At 39.3% G+C, this 26420-nt stretch overlaps 1 protein-coding gene across 1 annotated transcript; it reads right to left on the bottom strand.

The window, feature by feature from the left end:
- Nucleotides 1-32: 32 nt before the first annotated feature.
- Nucleotides 33-26267, bottom strand: MARVELD2 (MARVEL domain containing 2). The gene is made up of 7 exons (XM_072606286.1): nucleotides 26051-26267; nucleotides 22294-23445; nucleotides 19408-19443; nucleotides 6960-7108; nucleotides 5550-5721; nucleotides 3016-3066; nucleotides 33-1999 (listed from the first exon to the last, which is right to left on the bottom strand). The coding sequence occupies exons 2-7, from the start codon at nucleotides 23428-23430 to the stop codon at nucleotides 1877-1879; spliced, it is 1668 nt and encodes a 555-aa protein (XP_072462387.1). The 5' UTR covers nucleotides 23431-23445; nucleotides 26051-26267; the 3' UTR covers nucleotides 33-1876.
- Between the last annotated feature and the right edge of the window lie 153 nt (nucleotides 26268-26420).

Below are 26420 nucleotides of genomic sequence, written 5' to 3'. Positions count from 1 at the left end.
TCTAGATAAACAATGAAAAGGTACACATAATGTAACAGATAACTAACATTTTAATACCTTGAGGTGTGGACGTGTAAAAAAAGTTACAAAATTAAAATAGACTTTCATAGGTTAATATTTACAAGTGTAATAAATTTTTATCAAGTTAATTTTTCTAGTCCTTGATTTTATTATCTAATAAGTTTACATTTCCACAGAATATTGACGAATAAACACTAATGATTACTTTGTTAATAATGAAAAAGGAAACTCTTTAGGACAACTAACACACTTTCTAGATGTGCTTTTTTTCTCCCGGCAGTAATCTTGACATTCAAAGTATAAGGTTAAGTGATAAGCCATATAAAAAATTCAATCTGACTAGTATTTTTTTCAGTGCCTACTCTGCGCAAGGGGCTACTCACACATGGCCAAGTGCATGGGGCAGGTAGGGTCACACTGGACTTGAGTTACTGCTCAATACTGGTCAAATAATAATTTTTAACAGTCCAAAAGCTCCCACGATTCACCTTTTATGCTTTTCCGAAGAATGTCAAAGTTCTCATAAATGAAACAATTTCACTTGTTCCAAGTTATTTCATTCTGACGTACACACACATGTGTCTGAAAGGAATCAGAAGAACCTTTGCTACTTGGAAGATTTCAGATGAAGGTGAAAACATGGACCTTGAGATATCACAGACTACTGGAGGTATATGGAGGGAGGAGCAAAGTATTCATACCCAAAGTCTCTCTTTACAACATAATGCCCATAGGGCCACTAAGGATAGAAAGCAGTCTGAATTGGGAAGACCAGGTGCCACACATCCTTCCTCTTCAATGATTTTAACATCTATGAAGCACCCATTCTGGGGAAGGCACTGTCCTAGGCAGGGGTAATATGAAGACAGAGACCCTGCTCCTCAGGAGATGATTTTCTAATAGGGTGAGAGAACGAGGAGAAGGTCACATGTACACAGACAAATATACTACAACATATACACAGATGAATAAAAGGTAGGACATGATGAGGGCAAAAGAGAGGGTCAGAAAAAGTACTCTAGTTATCAAAGGAAGGTGAGAGAGCACTTTAGCTTGAGGGTAAAAGGCTGGTGTTCCAAACTAGCCATTAAACATGAGGATTCTCGGGGGGATAGGGGAGAGGCACATTACAAGTCTGGGGAATGTCTTGTGGGAAAGCACAGCTTTCAAGAAATAACAGCTGAGTGTGGAGAACGCTATTCCAGTTTGGCTGGCGTGCATGAAGGAGATTTATGTGAAGTCAGGCTAGAAAGAGAGGACCTCGCTAGCTGAAGGACATAACATGAGGGATCTTCTGCATGGCTCCAATGAGCACAGGATCATGGGCCCTTTGTTGGCACCACCCCTAGAGTAGGTGAAAGGTTGTTTTTGTCTCTGCTAGATATTGAATATTTTCTTGATCTTGATATTAAGGCCTAAGATCATAAAATGGGAATTCATAATATTGGAGCTTTCTAGTTGGCTACTTAGGGCTTGCTGATTAAGGAACTTTGTAACAAGGATGCCTTGTATTTCTTCCACTCAGGGAAGCAGATGACAACTTTGTCTAGGAAAAGGAAATTCATCGTTTTAGGGAATAGAAAACCTGAGGGATAGCAGTGTGACAATACAAATACTACTCCTATATCACTTTCTAGAGAAAAATAAGCATAATTTTCTTCAGAAATGATTTCATTCTAAATAAAGGCACATACTGAATTTGAAATTAGAGGTATCTGAATGGAAACAAACCTTTTAGCACTCATACAGATTAAAATGGCCAAAAGCTGGTTCCCAATAGCATGAAATTGGTAAAGATATGGCAGTAAATAAATATTAAACAAATTTCTTTATAAAAATAGTTTTCAGATAAGGTTTAGGAAAAATCTTGTATATTCCAATTCATAACTTTATCATATTCCTGAATTCTTTGTTTTATATGAGAAAGTTTATTCTTCAGGTATTCACAACGTTCCTTTTTTTCCAAAAATGTAGGGTCCTGTAAGAAAGATATCAAATATTTCATGATTAAAGAAATCTTTTTGGCTTCTCTGAGACAAGAGAAGATAAAAGCAAATGGAATCATACAATGATGTGTCTGGAAAAAGACTTTTGAGGACAGACTTCCTAGAAATGCACGCCAATGTCTTTCAAAGACTATTTACAATTTACCTAATAATTTTTGAGCTACCTGCCTTTTGTGAAAGGAGAATATAGTCCAATGCAAAGAACAGCGGACGAGGAATCAGGAGACCTATATCCAAGCTCAGAATTTTGCTATTTACCACCTTATGAGTCTGGATAAGTTATTAACCCCCTCTGGTTCTCAGTTTCTTCATCAATAAAATGGAGATAAGATCATAAAGTGAGCTCTCTATATATTGTAGAGCACCATATGCTTACAGGCTATTATTCTACATATGCCTCAAAAACATGAAGAAATATAAGAGTTGATAAAACTTCTCTCTACTGTACTATGAGAATAAGAAGGGGATAGAAGAAGAAGAATGACTCAGAGCACCAGAACTTCACTCTTTTTAAAAAAATTTTGAGGTCCATATTATATCTCCTCCTTTCAGCCCCTCCCCAACCCATTAGGAAAGCAAGCATCATGAGATCAAACATGTGGAGTCATGCAGATCATATCTCTATATGTCGCGTTGTTAAAAAAAAAAAATCAAGAAAAATAGTTCATCCATTCCCTCTCTGGAGGTGGATAGCATTTTTCATCATTAGTCCTTTGGAACTGCAAGACTTTCATTCTCATAAGGAAGAATGGATAAAGAACTGGCCATCAAAACAAGTTATTCAACCAGGATACGCTAGAATTTGGCTAAGAAAGAGATTAGAAAAGAAGGTATTGAGAATATACTACCTGCTTCCCTAAATAATTTGGTTTTAAACCACATACAAATAATTACTCTACCATATAGCCATTGTTGCCCTAAAAGCTAGGGTACTTGGCTACTCATTAACAGTAAAATTAGAGTAGTTAAAAATTATAGATATACTTACATTCTTTTTCTTCTTAAATTCCTGAAGAATTTTTGAAATTCTTTCATGTTCCTAAAAATATGATTATAAAACTCAATATGGGAACTTTCTTTTACTCAACTCATAAACTTCCCAAAGTAAGGTGGAAATTAGAATTGAAAACATCTTTTTCTACCAAGGTTATATAACAAAAGCAATTGCATGACATCCCTTCCCCCAACCATATAATAACATTAAGTGAAAAAATGAAATATAAACCTTTAGTTTTAAAAGTTTTCTAATTTTCCTGCAAACCTTTATTCATAAAATACTGAACGCATACTGACTGTGGTTAGGGTAAACTGTGCCTAGAAATACACCTAAGAGAGATGCCCTGCCTTTGGAGATTGTTTTGTTGTTCCATAATTTTTCAGTCATGTCTGACCCTTTGTGTAGGGTTTTCTTGGCAAAGATCCTGGGGTGATTTGTCATTTCCTTCTTCCTGCTCATTTTCCAGATGAGAAAACTGAGTCAAACAATGTCAAGTGATTTGCTGAGGGTCACATAGCTAGTATCAGAAAGCAGATTTGAATTCAGGAAGAGGAGTCTTCCAGACTTCAGGCTGGGCACTCTGGGCACCACCGAGCACCACTGAGCTGCCCTTTCGGGAATATATAGTATTCTGTGACAATCTTCTGCTCTGTTGTCACATTAAACTTTTTTTTTCTGCTAGAATTTTATGAAGTAATTTAAAAAAAACAAGGATGATTCATCATCGGTATACTATGTGTTGTGAATTTTTTCCTAAGTTATGTGATGAATTTGATATTTCATACATAATCTCTGGTGTAAAACTTTGTTAAGATGGCTAACTGTTGGTGGTGGGGGGAGTAGGGTGGTTAGTGAAGAGATCAGGGATACTGTCTATGGCTAAATCCCTTGACAAGACTTTCTCCAATTAAATATTTCCTCTAGAGAAAGGCAGAAACAGCGTAAGATCTGATCTGACAAAGTAAGCTGATTTGGAGGAGATTTTCTTAAGTTTACATATGTCTAACTGGGACTACTTTTTAAAAATGATATTTATTAATATTAGTTAGCAGATGGGAAATTATCCAAGTTTAGTAAAAATAAAATAAAAACAAAGCAACTTCTTGCAAAGTGGCTTTTTCTTCAGAGATAATTTTCAGTTTGGTTCCTCCTCTAAGGAATCTTCAGTGACTGACTGCCTTTAGGATAAATGATACACACCTCTGCCTGGCATTTAAAGCCCCTGACAATTAACTGACAGTGTCCAATCTGCTTTTTGAGGCTAATTCGACAATATCCCCTTCATGCTTTCTGTGTCCCAAACTTGCCTCCATGAATGCCATAGATGATAACTGGGTCTTTTTGCCAGCACTCTCCCATCCCTGGAATGTTTCCCCTCTTCATCTCTGCCTTTTAGAAACCTCAGCTCCAGGAACATATCCCTCAAGGTCTTTCCTGATTCCCCCAGGCATTTATGACATTCTGCTTCCCCTCATTATTGTGCATTTATCTTGTATAAATCCTGTGTTTACTGATCTGTAAATATGCCATATGCCATAAGCTCTTGGGCACTAGTAATATCTTAATTTTGAAGGACTAATAAAAGTCATGGAAATAAGCCATGTTATAACGTTTCTTGAAACAGTCATTTCCTGGCGAAAGAGTCTCATCTGTACCCAAAAGCCTTTCCCTCATGGTAGAGGTTACCAGAGTTTCCATGTCCCTGGCACAGCCTTCAAGGCTCCAGGACTCAAAATACTCCCATGATACATCAATATAGGATTTTTTGTGCAAAAAGCATGACTTTGTATCACCTCCCTCCCACCAGGACAGCAGCTGGCACAAAGAAAGCACCTAATAGGTGCCTGGTGATGGACTGATGAGATTATTCTCAATTTTCTCAATATACTCTCCATTTTTCTCCCTTGGTACCTCCATTCACAGAATTTCCTCTAAGCCACTGCTCACCCAATTCCTATCAACTACAATCTCATTCATCCTTTACAGTACAGCCCATATGTGGTACCTTAAAATTCCTTTAAGATTTTTGCTTCTCATTCACAAATGGATGTGACCTCTTTTTTCTCTGTATGCTCACACTACTTCATATCCTTCTCATGCACTTATTATACTCTATTTATAGGGTAGTTATATGGGTACAAGTTTTGTGTCTCACTACTGGACCATAAGCTGTTTGAAGGTAACGATCTCCGCATCTACAACACTAACTAGCAGGGACTTGCACAAAGTAGGCTTTATATAAAAGTTTGAATATTTTTGCAACTTAATTAAATGGAGAAATGAGTGTGAATTACGCTGGATAACTGACAGAAAACATTTTAGTAGACTTGGCTTTGAGGTCAATCTTGCCACGTGACCTTACAATGTAGTTTGAAAACAGATCTTGATTCCCTACACTACATCAAAAAATTCAAATGATTTTCAACTCAGAGGCCAGAACTAGAAATGGAATGTTCCAAAAGTGTGATTTGAATTTCTACCTCTAATCACTGATTTCTTTCTTCAGATTGCCCACACACACTTACCTGCCTGTTTTCTGAGTGATGTGGCAATCTGCTCATCACCGCATCCAACTCGTCAAATTTTCTGAGGACTGCTTGGACTTCAGCAGACAGTTCTTTGTATTCTGAAAACTGGTCTTTGAACACAGCTTTATAGCGTTCTCTTTCATCATCCGACTGAATTGCAGGGTATTTTCTAAGGGAAAAAACCCCATACATCTGTAAATCTACACCAAGACAAGTAAAAATGGTAGCTTCAGCCTGCTCTTTAATAATTTTTATTTATGCACCTTAAGCTTAAGGAAAAAGCTAACAAATTAATATCCAAGTCAGTAAAGAAATGGTGGAGAAGGAAATGAAAACCACCAAATGGAAATTCATCATAATTCTAATATGAAATATTTCCTTTTTTAAAAATTAATTTAATATTTTATTTTCCCTCAATTACACGTAAAAACAATTTTCAACATTCATTTCTAAAACTGAGTTCCAAATTCTCTTCCTCCCTTCCCACTCCCTTCATGGAGAAAGCACGCAATTTGATATAGGTTATACATGCATAATCATGCAAAACATATTTCCACATTAGTCAAGTTGTAAAAGAAAATACAGAGCAAAATAAAAACCCAAGAAAAATATTCAGATTCTATCATTTCTTTTTCTGGGATGGATAGCATTTTTCACGATATATTAAGTCCTTTAGAGTTGGCCTGGATCATTGTATTGCTTAGATTAGCTAAGTCATTCACAGTTGATCATCTTACAACATTGCTGTTACTGTGTACAACGTTCTCCTGGTTCTACTCATTTCACTTTGCATCAGTTCATCTACGTCTCTCCAGGTTTTTCTGACAGCATCTAGCTCATCATTTCTTATATCACAATAGTATTCTATCACAATCATATACCACAAATTATTTAGGCATTCCCCAATTGATGGGCATCCCCTCAATTACCAGTTCTTTGCCACCAGAAAAGAGCTGCTATAAATATCTGGGCGTAGTTCCAAATTGCTCTATATAATGGCTAAATCAGTTCACAATTCCACAAATGATACATTAGTGTCTCAATTTTCCTACATCACCTCCAACATTTATCATTCTCTTTTTCTGTCATATTAGCCAATTAATAGGTGTGAGATAGTATCTCAGTATCATTTTAATTTGCATTTCTCCAATCAATAGTGATTTGGAGCATTTTTTCACGTCTAGATTTGATTACTTCTTATTTTGGATCATTTGTCAATTGGGAAATGGTTCTTATTTTTATAAATTTGGTTCACTTCTCTATTTATTTGAGAGATGAGGCCTTTATCAGAGCAACTTGCTTCAAAAATTTTTTCAGTTATGGATGCTAACTGTAATTCCCTCCATCCTGTTCCCCTCTCCCCGTTTGTTCTATTCTATAAGGGATATTTCCAGAAAGAGAACTCACGCCACATAATCTGGCATCACTATGGGTTTGGGAATGTGTCCAGATGGGATGTGGCCACTGAGGAGCTCAGGCTTTGCTTTGGTTGCTTTCAGTTCTTTGAAATCCACTTCCGAGTCTCTTTGTCTTTCCTCGCTGCTGCGCATTTCATGCTGAAATTAAGATTATGACAAATATTTTCTTTAAAGCAAGAGCACTTAAGGAGGAATTCATGCTCAGCAGAAAGCTGAAGGAAGAGGAAGGGGCAAAAGAAGAGTTATGATGCCTTATTCACTTAGCAGCCAATTGTTCACCTTCATCACAAAACAATCTTGAAGATTTAAAACATAGATCTGTATTAGACTTGAAATTCAGTGAGAGTTCACTGTGTCCCCACAAAGTGACTGTTGAGTGGTAGAGGTGGATAGATAGCTTAAATAATTTTTAAAAATTATTATTTAAGATTTCTATCCTGCCTACCTCCAAAAGAATGAGGCAATTTCCAAGATTAAACATTTAAGAAAAAACAGAGAAAGTACATGTTACCAGGCACTTGGGATGAAGTGATTATATACCTGGGTCCAAATATGCTATCTGCCACCTGAGGTCAAATGGCATACCAAAAGAGATGAGACATAGTGATTTATGTAACTTTTATCTTCTGAGTAAAAGATATATTAACAATCCACTGGATGTTAAATATTTACATATCTGAAGAGAAAGCAATGCTGGAACTCTGCAGGTCAAAATGATGGATGTCTTAATATGTTGAAATATAACAGGTATATGACTCTATTGAGAATGTGATATGGTGTTTGTTGGCAGGGTTGGGGGGAGGGGGAAACCCTTCCCCACCCAAGGCAGGTTAATGCTGTTGGCTCAGAACTGGAGTTGTGAAGAGCACAGTGGTTTGGGTTGGTTTTTTTTAAAGTAAAATTGTACGCTCAGAAAAAGGATAAGGATGGATGGATGGAATGATCCAGAGTGACTCTGGCTGGCAGAAGCAGTTGGCTGTAAAATGATAATAGCTAGGATTATATAATGCCCTAAGTGCTTTATACAATTTCTCTCACAATAATATCCATTTTACATCCATTTGGTCTCAAAATAATATCCATTTTACAAATGAGGAAACTCAGGTGGAGAAAGGCCTTGCCTCTGTATCACACAGCTAGCCAAGCGTGTGAGGCAGGAGTTATGTTCAAGTCTTCACAACTCCAACTCCAACACCTTAATCAAAATACAGCACCTAAGGAGAAGTCTAATTAGAACAAGGAAACAAGGAAATAAAAAGGAAAAGGAAAATTCAGGGCTGTGAAAACTGTAACTGCTGGAAAAGAAGCTTCCATCTAAAACCAAAGGGGTCTGTTAATCTTGAGAGTAAATGACTCTACTTCTACAGGGACTCTGGGTCCCTGAAAAGGAAGGCTCAGTATCCAAGGATCTAGATGGAGGGGAAGGGCTGGCATCTAGAACAAGAGTTCTTAATCAAGAACCTGGTTTTAAATTTTTTGATAACTATTTCAACATAATTAATTTCCTTTGTAATCTTGTATATTTTATTCTACTCATTTAAAAAACATTATTCACCATAGGGGCTCATGATGCAAAAAAAAAGGCTTAAAAAAATCCCTGGTCTAGAAGGTATTATAATGTTTTAAATTTACATCCAGCCTCAGACATTTACTAGCTTTGTGACCTTGGGCAAGTCACTTAACCTGTTTGCCTTAATGCACAGGAGAAGGAAATGGCAAACCACTCTAATATCCTTGCCAAGAGGACCTCATGGACAGTATGGTCCACAGGGTCATGAAGAATCGGACAAGACTGAATGACTGAACAACAAAAATCCACGTCAGGATAAAGGAATCGCTGCAAGCTCACATGTACAATTTATCTCAGGACTAGCTTATCACTGAAAATTTCTTCATACCATATTAGGGATGAACTAGCCACTTGTGCTAGAAAGACGATGGAAGAGTAGAGGACGCTAGAACCTCAGAGGTGACTGTGATTCTCACCTGCTCCTGGGGGAAGACATTCTCCCTCTCTTCCCTACCCTATATTCTTTTAGTGATAAAAGTATAAAGTTTAGTTCCAATTTTTTTTTCTCCCACCCTCTCCAAGCAATAATAATAGTAAGTACAGGTTACACAGCTACAATCATATTAAACATATTTCCACATTAGTGATGTTCTGAAAGAAGAAAAAGTGTAAAGTTTATTGGAAGCCAGGGTGAGGGGGAGAAAGAGTAGTATGATGGAGGCTCAAAGAGCACTGGATTCGACTGGAGTCAAAGACACCATGTTTGAGCTAGGGTTCTCCTGTGGGTCATACCGGGTTATCCCTTAGTTCACCTTTACTTGGCCATAGTACTTTACCTCCTGAGACATCAGTTTGTTCATCTGTAAAATGAATGAGCTGGCCAAGATCATCTTTGCAGGTCAAAATTTTATAAACTAATGTATGCTGGTTGCTTGGGGGAACCTCATACAGATTAGTGGTTATGATGACAGCTGTCTAAAGATTCTGCTCCATGATTTCTTTGTATACCTGATATGTTAACATTAGCTCATTCAAAAAGCCACTAGCTATGACCAGTCAAGAGGCAACACCACAGACTAGATGGCTCAGGACAAAATGCCAAGCTGAGCTCTCAGACTGGCTCAGGGGAAGGTTAGGAAAAGGGGAAGCATGAGTTTTGTGGTAGGGAAAGGGAGGCTAGATCCTTTTGGATGGAAACTGACTGCTATAGCTTATACGCTATGGGCCATAAAGCAGTGGGACGCGATCACAGAGAAGAGGGTGCTCTATAAACACAAGACAGGGAAAGGAACATCACTATAGTTAAAGACTTACAAATCTGGTTTGCTACATACAAGCCATAGAGATGTTCTTTAAAAACGTGTTTTTTAAAATTACTCTCTGTACAACCAAAGGTATAACGATAACTCACTATTTGGTGAAGGTATTTCTCTGGGGAGCTGAGACATTATCATAGGGTTCAAATACATATTTTTTGATAATCTAACTAAATACAGAGATAGGACCTGGTGAACCTAGAGGAATGCAAAGCTGATGTACAATGGCTTGTTTCTCAAATATCAATGTTTTCCCTTTGATCCAGCAATACCACCATTAGGACTGTATCTCAAAATGATTTTAAAAAGGGGGAAAGAACCTATTGATATAAAAATATCTATGGAAGCTCTTTTAGTGGTGGCAAAGAATTGGAAATTGAGGGGATGTCCATCAATTGGGGGATGGATGAACCAACTGTGGTATAAGATGATGATGGAATACGATTGTGCTTTAAGGAATGACAAGGATGATTTTGGAAAAACCTAGAAAGCATTAACTGAACTAATACAAAGTGAAACGAGATTCTGAGATTCATCTACATGAAGATGAGAATTAAAAAAGAGGAAAACTGAACTCATGGGATGATGATAAGGTCACTGACTGAGATGGTACAGAACAGGGTTCTAACCTTTGTTGTCACACGGACCCCTTAGACAGTCAGTGAATCCTATGGAACCCTCCTCGGAATGTTTTTAAAAGGACAAACTAAAAAAAAAGCATTAAAAAGGGAGTTGATTGTACTGAAATACAGTTATCAAAGTACTAAAAAAAAAAAAATAATATCACTGTTCCCAGGAAAAGAACCCCTGGTGTATGACAAAGAAAAGGGACCTGGACAGAACTTTAGAAGAAACCCACAGAAAGAAGGCATGATCTGCTGAAGATCCAGCAAAGGAAAGTGAAAGGGAGACAGGTAGTGACAAGCAGGAGGAAAACCAGGAACCTATACAGCAGTATGATTAATACCTAGGCAGGAGAGATTATCTGAGAGAAGAGGGTGATTAACAACGTCAAAGGTGGCAGAGAGGCCAAGGATGAAGATGTGAAAAGACCAGTGGATTTGTGCATTACTTGATAACTTTGGAGAGAGTATTTTCTTTTTTTTTAATTAATTAATTAATTACTTTAACTTTTAACATTCATTTTAACAAAATTTTGGGTTCCAAATTTTCTCCCCTTTTATCCCCTCCCCCCCCAAACACCAAGCATTCTAACTGCCCCTATCACCAATCTGCTCTCTCTTCTATCATCCCTCTCTGCCCTTGTCTCCATCTTCTCTTTTGTGCTGCAGGGCCAGATAACTTTCTATACCCCTTTACCTGTATTTCTTATTTCCTAGTGGCAAGAACAGTACTCGACAGTTGTTCCTAAAACTTTGAGTTCCAACTTCTTTACCTCCCTCCCTCCCCACCCCTTCCCTTTGGAAGGCAAGCAATTCAATATAGGCCAAATCTGTGTAGTTTTGCAAATGACTTCCATAATAGTTATGTTGTATAAGACTAACTATATTTCCCTCCATTCTATCTTGTCCCCCATTACTTCTATTCTCTCTTTTGATCCTGTCCCTCCCCATGAGTGTCGACCTCAAATTGCTCCCTCCTCCCCATGCCCTCCCTTCCATCATCCCCCCCACCCTGCTTATCCCCTTATCCCCCACTTTCCTGTATTGTAAGATAGGTTTTCATACCTAAATGATTGCGCATTTTATTCCTTCCTTTAGTGGAATGTGATGAGAGTAAACTTCATGTTTTTCTTGGAGAGAGAATTTTCATTTGAATGATCAAGTCTGAATCCAGACTGCAGAGAGCTGAGAAGCCAGTAAGAGGAAAAGAAACAGAGACATCTAGAGTACATGACTTCCTCAAGAAGTTTATCAGAGAAGGGGAGGAGACAGAAACAATGTGTGCTAGCAAGGAAGGCTGGGTTAAATGAAGTTTTAAGCAGGATCCACATGCTTAAGATGTGTATTTGTTAAAGGCAAGGCTGACTGTCCGTTTTGAACATCTAATAACCTAATTCATATTTCTGTCTGGGCAGAAGGCTATCCTTCCAAGAAAAGGCGGGCTAGAAGGGTACTTGTCTACCTTTGTGCAAGAAAGGAATTTTGAATCTGCTTAAGCAGAGAGATAAGTACTCCAGAGTTCTAGACCACAAAGCAGAGTTAAGCCTATAAAATTTCATGAGTAGCTGTTATCGAATTCATCTGCCTTGAGTATAAAAAACCTCTAGAACAGTCTCAATGGAAAGTCTGATTTTATGTAAGACTACATTCTGATTGGCCCACTAGGATATCCTCATTTTACAGATGAGGAAACCAAGGATGAGCAGAGTTAAGTGACTTGCTTACGATCACAAATCCACTCAGTGGAAACCACTTGAACTCAAGTGTTAAATTCCAAATCTAGTCATCAATCCACTGCACCATGATGCAAATGTTAAAGATCGTTGGCCAAATAAACCAATTTTAATTTTAGTACAGTTGATTATAGACTGACTGCCCTGACAATAATTACCTAGTACTTGAAATTATTTCCTTTTTCCTCTTAAAAAGATGTAATTTACCAATGCCTCTTATTTTTACCTCCTCATAATGATTTCTGAGGGAAAAACACCAATTTTTAAATTCCCCTGACTCCAGATTGAACCATCTCTTGGGCAAAAGAGAAACAATAAGCACCACTAATACCATGACCATGACTAATGATGGAAACCACTTTCTGTCCCAGAAGCCTCCATGCCTCCATGCTATGAGAAACAGGATTCATTATCTGTTGCCCCTGACCTTCACTGTAAGAATGACACTTTTCATCCCACTTAAATCCCATATATTAAGCATCCCACCCCTACTACTCCCCTTGAACTCACAAGGTTCAGAGAATAAATGGTACTAGAAAACTTTAGGGAAATCTCTCTTCCTACTTAAATGGTTGTTATTTCATAGTTTCTTTCTTAAACCATACAGCTAGGTGGTGCAGTGGATAGAGGAATGGATCTAAAGTACAACCTGGGCAGGTCACTTATTGTCTGCCTCAGTTTCCTTATATGTAAAATGGGGATAATAAGAGCATTTACCCTCCAGAGTTGTTGTGAGAATAAAATGATATTTGTAAAAAATGGCTCTAAACAAATTCTGGAGCTCCAGAATCCACAGAATGACAGAGTGAAGCAAATCTCGAGCCCAAGACAGCCTGGAGGGTCACCAGGAAGTGTCTATCACACCACGCTGGGAGCAGAACGCAGTCCTGTGTGGGCTGTGCGTGCACAGAAGGGACCTGAATAGGCCTTGGGGGGCCTGAATCTCTTGCACCTATGGTGGTTTCCAGACTTCATGACTCCAAAATGCTGAGGATAAATTGGAAGGTCAATGGGAAAAGCCTGTGGGACCAGTGCAGGAGAGAGGAGTGGTCTGGCCCCAGCCCCAGGGCTGCAAAGGGGGGAGGGAACAGAGGAACCCTCAGCAGCCACAGCAGGAGCAGGGGCAGCTGCAGCTGCAGCCACTGTTTCTGGAGCTCGAGAGGCCCACAGACTGAGGGGGAATCAAGCAGCTGAAAATATACACCTTACTCCCACTGAAAGCAGGGAACTACCTTGATAAAGAGCTCAAGACTCAAGTAAATGGCTGGGGAAATGAGCAAAACCCAGAAAAAGAATCAGATTATAGAATTTTACTTTGGTGACAAGGAAGACTAAAACATGCAAATAGAAGAAAACAAAGTCAAAGTTCCTCCATCCAAAGCCTCTGAGAAAAATATGAATTGGTCTCAGGCCATGAAAGAGCTCAAAAAGGATTTTGAAAATCAAGTAAGAGAAGTAGAGTAAAAATTGGGAAGGGAAATGAGAGTGATGCAAGAAAATCATGAAAAATGAATCAACTGCTTGCTAAAGAATAGCCAAAAAAATGCTGAAGAAAGTAACACTTTAAAATATAGACTAACCCAAATGGCAAGAGATCCAAAAAGCCAATGAGGAGAAGAATGCCCTAAAAAGCATTATTGACCACATGGAAAAGGAAATCCAAAAGCTCACTGAAGAAAATAATTCCTTAAAGATTAGAATGGAGCAGATGGAAGCTAATGACTTTATGAAAAATCAAGAAATTATAAAATAAAACCAAAGGAATGAAAAAATAGCAGACAATGTGAAATATCTCATTGGAAAAAACAACTGGCCTGGAAAATAGTTCCAGGAGAAACAATTTAAAAATTATGGGACTACCTGAATGTCATGATCAAAAAAAGGGCCTAGACATCATCTTTCATGAAATTATCAAGGAAAACTGCCCTGACATCAGGATAACACAAGATCTAGCAGCTTCTACATTAAGGGATTGAAGGGCTTAGAATATGACATTTCAGAAGTCAAAGGAGCTAGGATTAAAACCAAGAATCCCCTATCAGCAAAACTGAGTACAATACTTCAGGGGGAAAAACAGTCATTCAATGAAATAGAGGACTTTCAAGCATTCTTGAGGAAAAGACCAGAGCTGAACAAAAAATCTGACCTTCAAACACAAGAATCAAGAGAAGCATGAAAAGGTAAACAGGAAAGAGAAATCATAAGGAACTTACTAAAGTTGAACTGTTTACATTATATATATATATTTATATATAGAGACAGAGGGCATAGGGTGAGTTGAATAGGAAGGGATGATATCTAAAAAAATAAAATAAAGGGGTGAGAGAGAAATATATTGGGAGGAGAAAGGGAGAAATGGAATGGGGCAAATTATCTCTCATAAGAGACACAAGAAAAAGCTATTTCAATGAAGGGGAAAAGGGGGGAGGTGAGAAGGAAAAAGTGAAGTTTACTTGCATCACATTTGGCTTAAGGAGGAAATAACATGCACACTCAATTTGGTATGAAAATCTATCTTACACTACAGTAAAGTAGGGGAGAAGGGGATAAGTGGGGTGTGGGGGGATGGTGGAAGGGCAGATGGGTGAAGGGGGTAATTAGAAGTAAATACCTTTGGGGAAGGACAAGGTCAAAAGAGAGAATAGAAGAAATGGGGGGCAGAACAGGATGGAGGGAAATATAGTCAGTCTTTCACAACATGACTTTTATGGAAGTCTTCTGCACAACTACGCATGTATAATCTATACACATGTATAATCTATATTGAATTGCTTGCCTTCTTAGTGGGGATTGGTAATGTGTATTTCCTTGTTATCATAGTGGAACTGCATTTATGGCATCTAAATAAATATTTTGGTTCCATCTTTGAGGAAGAGAGTTTATGGCTGCTGTGGGTATTGCACTAGCACTACACTAAAATTTTTTTTTAAATTAATTTTTATTTATTTATTTTTTAATGTTCTACAATCATTACCATAAGATTTTAACGCCCCCCCCCCCACACCTACCCCCACTAATCCCCTCCTTCCCCAAGACGGCATACAATTCTGTATAGGTTCTACATATACTTTCCTATTGAATACATTTTCACTATAGTCATGCTATGTAGATGAACTAAAATTAAAATTTTTTAAAAATACATTTTAAAAATGTCATTTGTCTTTAGTCACTTGAACTCCCCCCATCTTCTTTTCTCATGAAAACAATTAGAAAACAAAACTCGATATAGGGACATGAGCTGATAATGCATACAATGTTCTCTTTCAGTTGCTCCCTAATTCTCTGCAATGAGGTATCAAACTTGACAAATTCTGAGAAGGGAAGGAGGCACTGATCAGGAGCATCTGTCTCTCTTGATCTCTCCTTGCCCCGCCCCCCCCACCGCACACACAATTTTACGGAAAGCTCTTTCAGGCAAGTCTGCATTTAGAGACGGAAGGGACCTTAAAGGTCATCTTGCTCATCTAACATGAAGAAAGTGAGGCTTATCAAGGTTAAGTGACTTGCCCATAGTCACATGGGTGGTGAGTGGCAGAACTGGGATTCCAGCCTGGTTCCACCATTCCAGGCTGCCTTGAACAGGTGTGTCATCCTGTCCATCTGACTTCTTGATTCAATTTTTTTTAAATTAAATTATTTAAAAAACAGTTGGGATGATCTTAAAGACTCAGAATATTTTGTGCACATCATTTTCCTTGACTTTTGATTTTATTTGGTTGTTGTGTCTCCCACATAACTACAAATACATATGTTCTACTTTTCAAGTGCTCCTCGTTTGCTGTTAATTAGGAAGAGTCAAGTATAAAATAGGTCTCCTGAGACCCGACACATACCAGGAAGTTAAAATGGCTTCAAGACCTCTACATAGGAAAATGCTATTTATGAACTCCAGACTCTGAGATATGAAGGCTTAGAATGCACACCAAAAAAATGAACAGGATCTGAACCACAGATGGGAGGCTCGATACCGTGTTTCTTTACTTTAGCAACTCCCTCACAATACAGTCTTGTCAGCAAATACCAGAGGGGCCACATTCTGAGTGGAGACAAGCTGCTAAAAGCAAAGCACTTAAATAAATAAATTCACATCTTGCCTTGTTGGCTTTTTTTTCCTTTCGGAAAGCAGAGGAAGCAACGAGAAGAATGGCTGTTCTGGACTTTACTCTAAGAAGGAAGAGCTCAGAAGCGTACAAGTGAAAGAAACTTCTGGAAAAACTGATTATATAAAATAAAATACATATAATTAAGCCAAATACTGTGCTAAGCATTTTACATACATCATCTCATCTGATCCCTACAACTATCCTGGGGAGTAGGCGCTATTATGTCATTATTCCCATTTTATAGCTGAGGAAACTGAGGCTGGGAGAGTTTAAATGACCTGCCTATAGTAGTCTTTCTGCCTACAGGCCCAGCACTCTAGAACAAAAGGAGATGTATGAAAGACAGAGGGAGGGGCATGGATCAAAAGACAAACATAAGACGCTGGTATGAACTGGGGAGAATAATACTAGGAAACCTAAAGGCAAGAATGACCTGAGGTTTCCAAAATGTGCCAAGAATAACAAGAATAAGTGGGGGCGGGCCCTAAAAAAAATTACGTTTGGCATCCCAAGAACAAAGAAGGGATGAGTTTTCCTGTGTGAGAACAGATAGCATAATGATGACAGAGAACTAATTTTCTGTTTCATTTTCCTCGATGGAAAAAAAGAACTTCACTTCCTGTATAGGAAACAGTAGGACAAATATGGTCTTAAAGGAATGGAAGCCCAATGCAGGTATAAAATGGGAGAAGAAAGTACTTTTCTTTGACTCAGATCCATGACCTCACTGATGCTGGGTGAAGAAATCCCTGTACCCACACAGATAGCAACTGTCCTGCAAGTTAGTCTTTGAGAAGAGGTTTTAACCTGGAATTCATAAAGTTGTCTTAAAAAATATATGTTGATATCTGTTTCAATAAGACTATTTTCCTTTATTATCCTAAGAATTTTATGTATTTTTTCAAAGAGGGACCATTAAAGGCCATCTTAGTCTACACAAAATTCCAAGTTTTATCTTGGGGCATTAACAATGCCACTCACCTTTTAACTTTAATGTTTACACTCTCACTATCCCTAAAGAACATTTTGCCGAGCCCTTTTTCTGATATGATGAATACAACGACAGCACTATGCAGAAGATCTCACACTGTAAAGTTCATCCAGTTCAACTCTCTAATTTTACAAATGTGCAAAGACAACAAGAAAGACTGTGCCTCCCCCAAAGTCACATCATCTAAGTGAAAGAACTGACCCTGGGACCCCAGACTTTCATCTTCTAGTCACGTTTGACATTTCGTACCCTAGAAAGAATGTTAGAACTCAAAAGACCAAGAGATCAGAAGGTATAACAGATAACAGAAAAATCAAGGAAGCAAAGGTGTTGGCCTGAGCCTGTGACCTTCCCCTTAAGTCTGAGTAACTGAATGAAAACTGAGAGAGCAGATATCAGGAACTGTATTCTGATAAAGGAGTAAAATGTTATACATTCAGTTCTGATAAGGATTTAGAAGAGAGAAGGACCTTAAAAGCGAACCAGCTCCTCCCCCTCCTTTTACAAATGAGAAAACTATGACAGGGAGGTTAAGCGACTTTTTCAAATTACTAAGTACTAAAAACCAGAGCAAAGACTCCAATGTGGGTCCTTCTAAGTCCACAGCCAGCATTTTTCCAACTATAGTATGTGGCTTTTAATACAAATAGAAGGCTCTAAGTACCAAAGAGATGGAGCTGAAACAGCAAGTTCTTGCATGGAAGCCCCAGGTCCATCCAAGGCAGCATCACAGCAGTGAGGGCTGAGGGTTTCCCAAGAGGCTTCTAACCAAGAGAAGCAGTCCTATTTTAAGGTTCCATTTTCTCCCAGAAAAAGCGGAGAACTTGTTTAAAGAGTATTTGAAAGTTAATTGTGCACGTATCCAGCAAATATTCTTCTTCACCTTTGAGTTGTTGGGGTAAGTCTGGTTGTCTTTCTGAATTTTATGCATTTAAAAGCATTGTCCTGAGAAGGGATTCACAGACTGTCTCCAGGAGCTTGCCAAAGGGGTCCTCACAAACACAAGGTGAAGAAAGAAGCAGCCTTATCTTAGAAAGCTGCCTGGTGATTCCTCAGGCCAGCATGAGTCAGAGGCAGGGCTTCAAAGCAGGCCTTCCTGATGCAGAGGCCGGGTCTTCAGGTGCCTTTCCTCCTCTAAAAGAGGAGCTAAGATTCTTTGAATGAGCTTCAAGTTTCATGAAAAATGGGTATTATATTTGCTTGCCTTCTCAATGAACGGAAGACAGAGAGAATTTGGAACTCAAAATAAATGTCTAAAATTTTTTTTTTTAATTTAAAAAAATTCTGAAAGTGAGTTTAAGTTTCTAGACCTAAATGAATCCCTCGACTATTAAAGGAACTTGCAAGAAGAAAGTAAGAAACAAGCATTTATCAACAAAAGAAGGAAAGAGGCATTTATTAGGTTCCCACTACGTGCCAGGTAGTGTCCTAAGCACTTTTAAAAAAAAAAATGTTTATTTATTTTTATAATTTCCTAAGCACTTTACAAATATGATTTCATTTGCTCTAGCAGGGGTGATTAGGGAAACACTATCAGTTATCTTTGAGGAATTACGGAAAATAGGGGAGTGTTACAAGACTAGAGACGGCCCAGCAGCCCAGTTTTAAGAATGAGGAAAAGGTGGATTTTGGAACCTAACGTTGATTTCTGGAAAAGTAACAGATTATTAAACTTGTGGAAGAAGATGCAGAGGTCAACAGAAACCAGCAGGGCTTCATGAAAACATAGTTTCCTTTTCAGATAAGGTCTCTGGATTGGGATTGGAGGGAATGCCTTAGTCATGGTGATTTCAACAAGACTTGCTGAACTTGAACCTGATTTCCACTAGACACCTGACAAAAGCAAATGGTGCTAATCTAGTCACTTTCATGACACCAACATTCTCTTGAACACATCAAGAATACAGGTAACACTTTTCTCACCTTTTCATTCCCTTAGGCCTAAACGGATTCATCTTTCAAGTATAATGAGCTGAAGTTAATTCATTTTTGCATTAAAAAAAAAAAAGCTGAGAATCAGTGTTATTGAAAGGATTAAGAATAGAGAAGATTTCAGTACGATCACGCAGGAGGTAAGTTCATAGTTTTTAGAAAGAGCATACTGTATACCCCCCTCTACTTCTGACATAAGACATGAAATAAAGTGATTAACAATTCTTACCGTTGCTCTTTTAGACGCAAGACAGGGTTCGCTCATCTGAAAGGAAAAGAGCAAGAACAATTTTCTAAAGTAATGTGAAGACATTCTTTAAAATGTTTATTCAGAGCTCAACTTCCAGTTACTTAGAGATCAGTTATCTAGTTCAGATCAATCATCTAGTTCAATTATCAAATTCAAGTAGAAATGGATAGCTATGGCTACATACAGACTAAGAAAATCACAAATTAACATTATCTATGCTGTACTGTATTTTCATTTATTTTGTATTATTTCCCAATTACATTTTAATTTGGTTGCCTATGGACTAGGAAGGGTGAGGATAGGGGGCCTTGAGTTTGACACCTCTGATCTAGTTTATGGATTCTCTAGCTATCACAAATTGTAAAAGGCATTTCTTGGGTATTTATTACATGGTAAGTCCTGGGGACACACATGCAAAAGCAAAGATAGTCCTTGTCCACAAAGAGCTTACCTTCTAGTGGGAAGAAACTCAAACAGGGGAATGCAAACCGAAAGTTACAGATAGAGTGAGTAGTCTGATACACTCTATTCAGGAACAAGAACAGAGAGGATCTGATTATGGTTTTCTAACTGGGAAAAGGCTGTGAAGGAGACAGTCTGAGTCAAGTGAAGGAAGCAGAGTATGATGGCTGGATTTTTTCTAAAATAATGGTCAGGGAGAGGCAGTCACCCACTAGGATAGCAGGCATCCAGGGCAGAAGTCTCTGTTAGACTTTAAATTCCTTGAGCATAGGGCCTATGTCCTGAGAGAAAATTTGGGACTCAAAATTTCTGAAAAATCAATGTTAAAAATTATAATTGGAAAATGAAACATTTAAAAGAATTAAAAATGTATCTTTACCTGTTTCCTCAACTCATAAGAGACTGTTCTGTACACAGTAAAGTGCATTTATTAAAATGTTTGCTGGAAATTTGAATAAATGAACCAAGTGCCTTTTTTACCTTTTGGCATTTCATAACTGCTGAGAAAGCTGGAGGGGATGACAGGAGGAAGTTTCCATTTGACTGTTTGTCCTCTGAATCACTGTGTCTGTCTGACGTTAAAGTGAAAATGACTTAGCGGAGACAGCTGACCACATTAACTACATTTCCTCTGAGGTTCTTTCTGGCTATATGTCTAGGATTCTACAATCTTCTTTTTGACTTATAAAAATCAAGTAAATTCTTAGGAAAATACTGATACCCAATTTCTATCCTAAGATTTGAAAATCTAACTTTCTGGCTAGTTTAGGAAAATAATTACTTTGAATAATTTAGTTCAGTTGGGAAGTTAGGAATACTGACAGGAAGGGCGGAACGGAGGGTTTTTTTTAGGATTAACTACAGGCTTCAATGATCAATGCTATTATTGGCTTCCATTACTGCAAATAATTAAGAGTTTGTCTAGATTACACAAGGAGTCAACAGAAAAAAAAATCTTCGGGTCATTCCATACACACATGAGCACAAACGTGAGGGCGAGGCTTAGGACAGTGGAACCCAAGCTTCACCAACAGTCCTGAAACATGGATTACAGGTCTGGTTCTACTGCCTGTGTGACTGGTAAATCCCTTCTGCTTGAGTTTCCGTTTCCTTACTAATAAAATAAAGAGTTCAAATTAGACTTTATCCTCCAGCTCTGTGAGTCAGTATAAAGAATGAAGGTAACAACACTTGTTTTGGGGAAAGTACAAAGTGAGTTCAAGCCCTGCCTCGAAGTAGGAGCCTACACTGTGAATTTTGTATCGATAACTTAAGCAGAATAATCTGGAAAAGAAAATGTATTTTGAGGTTCCTCATGTTACACAGTGATTATTTTCAAATTATTCAATTTTTTTTAGATGAAGCTACAAATCAAATAAGATGTCTGTGCTAGTGTCTTAATGATAACATCCCAGGCATCAATTTTCACTTGATCAGGTGTAGTGTAGCTCTAGCTATACTATGGCATCTTAGTGCAGCAAAAAGAGAATCCAAGGTTTTGTGGCTGATTGAAATGAAGATAAATACTGACCCTTTCATTGGCACAGGAAATTCCACTAAACACACTTCCTTAGCTTAAGAAAGAAAAACAGCAACTTGTTTCAGTTTAAAATGGAATTTATAAAAGTATCCCTTAATATTTTTACTGGGGTTCATTCATTTAAGGTAATTTCAACAAAGGATTTTGCTATATGTTAATTTTCTGTTTTCAAAAAAAGGGCTGCCAGAGTGCCTAGTAGATATTTTCTTAATGTCGTGATATATGAAAGCAGTTAATGGAGTAATAAAAAAAACCCAACAACACATTTCTAAAAGTTTTAGATGCAGCGGCCCCAGTATTATTTCAGTAAATACATCCAACAACTTCATAAACTATAGTTAACTGACAGCACACGCATCGATGGGTTTTGATTTAACTCAATGAAAAGAAAAAGAACTTCCCAATATGAATTAGTTATCAGTATTCTTTCAAGAATCTGATTTTAATAATTCAGAAATAAGATCATAGGTTTATAGATTTAAACCTGGAAGGAACCTCCAAGGGCATATAATCCATTTAGTTAGCAACCTCAAATTCCCCTCCAACATGGAGAAATGACAAACAATATATCAAGAAGTGCTGTCCACTGGTCACAGTGGTACAATGCTCAAAAACAAGAATCAAAGGGAAGTCACGACATTTCAGTAGCACAGGACATGGATTTCTCCACTCTAGAAAACAAAAATGGTTTTCTCCACATTAACAGATTTATTCCTTCTGCCGTGTAGGACAATAAGGAACCGAGAAGTAGATATCTTGGCACAGGAATATTTACTGATAACTGAAACACAAAAGGCAATAAATAAACAAACAAATAAAGGATGACCGTGATCAGGTTCATGGCCAGCGGCTTTATCACTCACCCTCTGCTGCTCCATACACTCTCTGTGTCTCCTTGCCGCTTCATGCCTCCATAACTTCAAGCACACTATAGCACTAATGAGATAAACAATCATGGTGACGAACAAAAATATCATTGCCGCTATCTGTCCTCCTTCCACTCGGCAAAATGATGCATTGATTGGTGTATTAAATAAAGGGTAATAGCAGAGTCCACCCCGGTTGGTGTCGTTGACATAGACTATGGCTGCAGACATATACAAAATGAAGAGGGCGACGTTAATTCCAAACTCAGTTAAAGGCCACCAAGTAGAGTCCAAAAGGATGGTCCGATAATACATGGACATGCCAAGAACTAGAACAATGATGGTTGTAATCCAAGCCAGCCCAGCAACAACAAGTATAAAGGGAGTTTTGGGGCCACTGTAGTAGTAGCCTCCATACATGCTGCCCAGGCTACCAGTGCCCATCCCATATGGCTGTGAATAACCAAACAGGTTATACCATTCATTGTCTTTGTGTATATAGGCTGTGACACAGGCAAAGACCCCTGCCCCTAAAAGCAGCTCCACAACACCAAGGATTCTCAGCAGTCCTGCCCATGACTTCATGTAGGAGTATCTCTGATTGTACTCTTCCACCTTCTCGCTGTAAGTCAGGGCTGTTCGTCCTAGGGATCCATATGAATCCTGAGGGAGAAATGCTTCAGTTTCTTTCCGTGAACTGTAAGTTCCACTGGAGTCTTTGTATGGATCTTTATGGTCACTGGGGTAATTTGATCTTCCTGGTGAGGCTGGTGGGGAACACTTAACACCATCGGAAATATACCGAATGTCAGACGCAGGCCGGTCCCATTCCGGATCGTTCCTTTTCCCTTTGAAGAAGTTCTTCCAGGAGTCTGGAACAAACCTCCTTACAGGTTTGATATCTGGAGCTAGAACTGGTTCTTCTGGGTCACTTGAATTAAAGGCTGGGCCAAATGGTGGCTGTAAGGGGAGAGGTGGAGGTGGCAAAGGATCTGCACTCAGAGCTAATTCACTGTCTCTAAGGCTCTCAAGTGTCCTCATTGTGCCATCTTGATAGGAGGAGTCTACTGGAACATCATCATAAACCCTGCCTGGGTTCCTAGATCGCTCAGACACCACACCATTTGACGACATTTGTGATTCTTACCCCTATTTCAGAAAATTAAAGTTACATATTATGCACAGTTATACTCTTAGGTTACCCCTTCCTCTTATACAAGTAGTAGCCAAATTTCTCTTTCTGTTCATATTTTGAGGATCAAAAATTGAAATGTCTCATTATCAGAACTGAATATCTGGCAATTCTATAAAAAAGACAGCCTGAGATGCAAATTTCATTGCCCAATTTTAAAAGTAGTTCTAAATTTCAAAATATCATTTGAAATATTATTTATTTGCACGTGTGTTCTCTGTAAAACAATTTTAAAAAAAATCTATGTAGAGATTTTTTGTAAAAAATGAAAATAACCTTTCTCAGATGAGCCTTAAATACTACTTTAAAAAGAATCCACAGATAAACTCTTGTTCTCAGATGCTGAAGCAAAATATTGAGAGTATGATTATATCAGTAATTTGATGAGTCAGGAAACAGGACTCTCTTCAGGTGGCTCACATTTCCTGGCAACCTTAGGGGCTATTCATAGTACAAGGAATCAATTTTATCTTAATTAGGAAAGCTAATTATGGGATCTCCCTACCTTAACAGAATCACAGGTTTGGAATGAAAAAAGCTAACTCAGTATAACTGTTCAGTATAAAACAGGAAAGATAAATATTTGACACCTCAGATTTTCAAAACTGTATCTTTGGTGACAAATCACCTCAGAATTAAAAAAAGGTAACAATTAAAAAAAACCAAAAAGCACATCAATCAAAATTACACTTTTAAAAATCCTGAAGGTTAGAACAAATGGGGCTGTGTTTAACCAGGAAAAGGAAGTTCCACCCCACAAAATACATTACTTTCCTAAGAGCTTTTGGTTGATCTTCAAGAATATTGCTTCAGCCCCTCTCTCTAAGCCTGGAAAATGTATTTCAGGAATCAACTGAAAGAATTCACATCAGCATTTAAGTTTTGTTAGCAAGTTGCCATAAAAGTTACAAGGTGGATTATTTCTAAGTAAATTTCTTAACTGAAATTAATCAGCTGGACCCATGTTCAGAAGGAGGAAACTGTCTGCCAAGAGAATGTCTAGGGGAAAACAGTTCAGTTTTTTCCCTCCCAAAAGTCAGCAAATTATTTGTGAAGGCATAAGCGACTTGTTCCATTAGACACTGTACAATTCACAAAGGTTACGTGGAGGCTCAAAGAGCTTAACGATTTTAAATTCCCAAGACAGGTATAATAGATCCATGACTCAATGTTTGCTACGTGCTGTCCCTAAACCACAGGGGTTACTTACTAGTCACTTTCACCCACGCATCTGGTTCTCCAGTAGCAAGCTGTCTTGTCAATAACATCTTACCACCATTAATATAAAAAGTATCGGAGCACCAAGGATCTCCAGAAAGCACCTGGTTTGATCCCCTCATCTTACACAGGGGACAAGGAGACCCAGAGACGGGAAGGGACACGGTCAAATCACTGGGATTTGGAGAAAAGTGGCCCAACATGAATTAAAAGATTTCGCTGGATATTTTCATTGTAACAGAAGTAAAAGATTTAGCTGGATATTTTCATTGTAATAGCTACCAGAGACGTTAATTTCTTAACTGTGTGTATCCCATTTGCTCTACATAAATGAAACACTGTTTCCATTCCAATTTGGTTCAGGGACTATTCTGGCGTTCCAAATGAACATTTTTTATTTTGATTCAAGCTTGCAGTTTAGTGTTTTTAAGAACAGAGTCACTAGGATCCTAGAGACTGACTCGGGCTTTTTGTTTTTGTTTTGGTTCACCATGTGTTCACATTCTCCTCGGAAAGGGAAGGTTGGCTGTGCGTAATAATGATGGATAACTGCATTATCACTTGCTTATCTCACATGAAAGTCTGCCTCCTTCCTCCAAAACAACACAGACAGACCCACAGATTTCAGTTTAAATGTAACCAGGTAGTTTGTTGGTCAATATGAAACACTTCAGACTTTGCAGTGTCCCAGCGTTCCAGGACAACATATTTTGTAGTTTCTGGGCTCAAAGATCACGGCTGGAGGACTAGAAGGACCTTCCTTAGAGGTCATGCATCTAGTGAGGTGGTTCTACAATTGTGGTTGGGGCACGACAGTATTTTTATAGCAATACTTAAGCTATCAAAATTCTTAAAACTAAGTATCAGTAGAGATGATTTGGGGACGTGCAAAGTGGTCTCGAAACCAAAAAAGTCCCATTCCCCTCTTTTTAGGGAGGGGCGACTCGAATCCCAGGGAGGTTAGGAGACTCGCCTAAGGTCTCACGGCCGGGATCGGTGCCCAGGTCCGGCGCCTCCCACGGGGCTCCTTCCATGACATCATCCCCACTCCAAAGCAGGTGTGTTCGAATGCACAATCTCCTTTCTGCCCAACCCTTAGGTCCAGCTTCCGCACGCCCCAGGGGGCAGCGGGCCCCTGAAGGTAACTTCCATCGGAGTCGGGGCCGGGCTCCCCACGCGGGAGACGGCGCTGCCCCGGGCCGACCCTGCCCTGCCCCGTGCCCTCGCCCGCCCTCGCCCCCGGGCAGCTCTGCCTCTCTCCCTGCGGACGCGCCGAGCCTCCCGGTCAGCCCCAACAGACCCTTCTCTCTCCCGGCCTCGCGCCGGCTAGGCTCCCTCACTTACCGGGCGGGCGGCTGCGCGGCTCCGGCTCCAGCGGGCAGCGGCGGCGGGGGTAGAGCGCCAGTCCGGTCGGGGGCCGGTCCCGCCCAGCACGCACACCTGGCCGCCCCGCCCCCTCCCGCAGGGCCTCTCCGGCGTCACGTGACACCCTCACTAGTTTCACCGTGGCCTGGTAGGAAACTCACCTGGGCGGGGGCGGGGGTGCCCGAAACCCCGGGCCGAGTTCCCGGGGCGGGGCCGGAAGTGCCGGAGCGCAGGTGGGGGCTGCGGGGGGCGCGGCCCCGAAGGCTGGGCAGCAGCAGCGCCCCGCTGCCGACCCTCCTCCGACCCTCCCCGCCCCCAGGCCGGCTCCCGGCCCCACGCTGGTCCGGCT

Source organism: Notamacropus eugenii, chromosome 4 (genome assembly GCF_028372415.1).
Source record: "Notamacropus eugenii isolate mMacEug1 chromosome 4, mMacEug1.pri_v2, whole genome shotgun sequence".
NCBI lineage: Eukaryota > Metazoa > Chordata > Mammalia > Diprotodontia > Macropodidae > Notamacropus > Notamacropus eugenii.
This window is presented reverse-complemented; position numbering and strand designations above follow the sequence as displayed.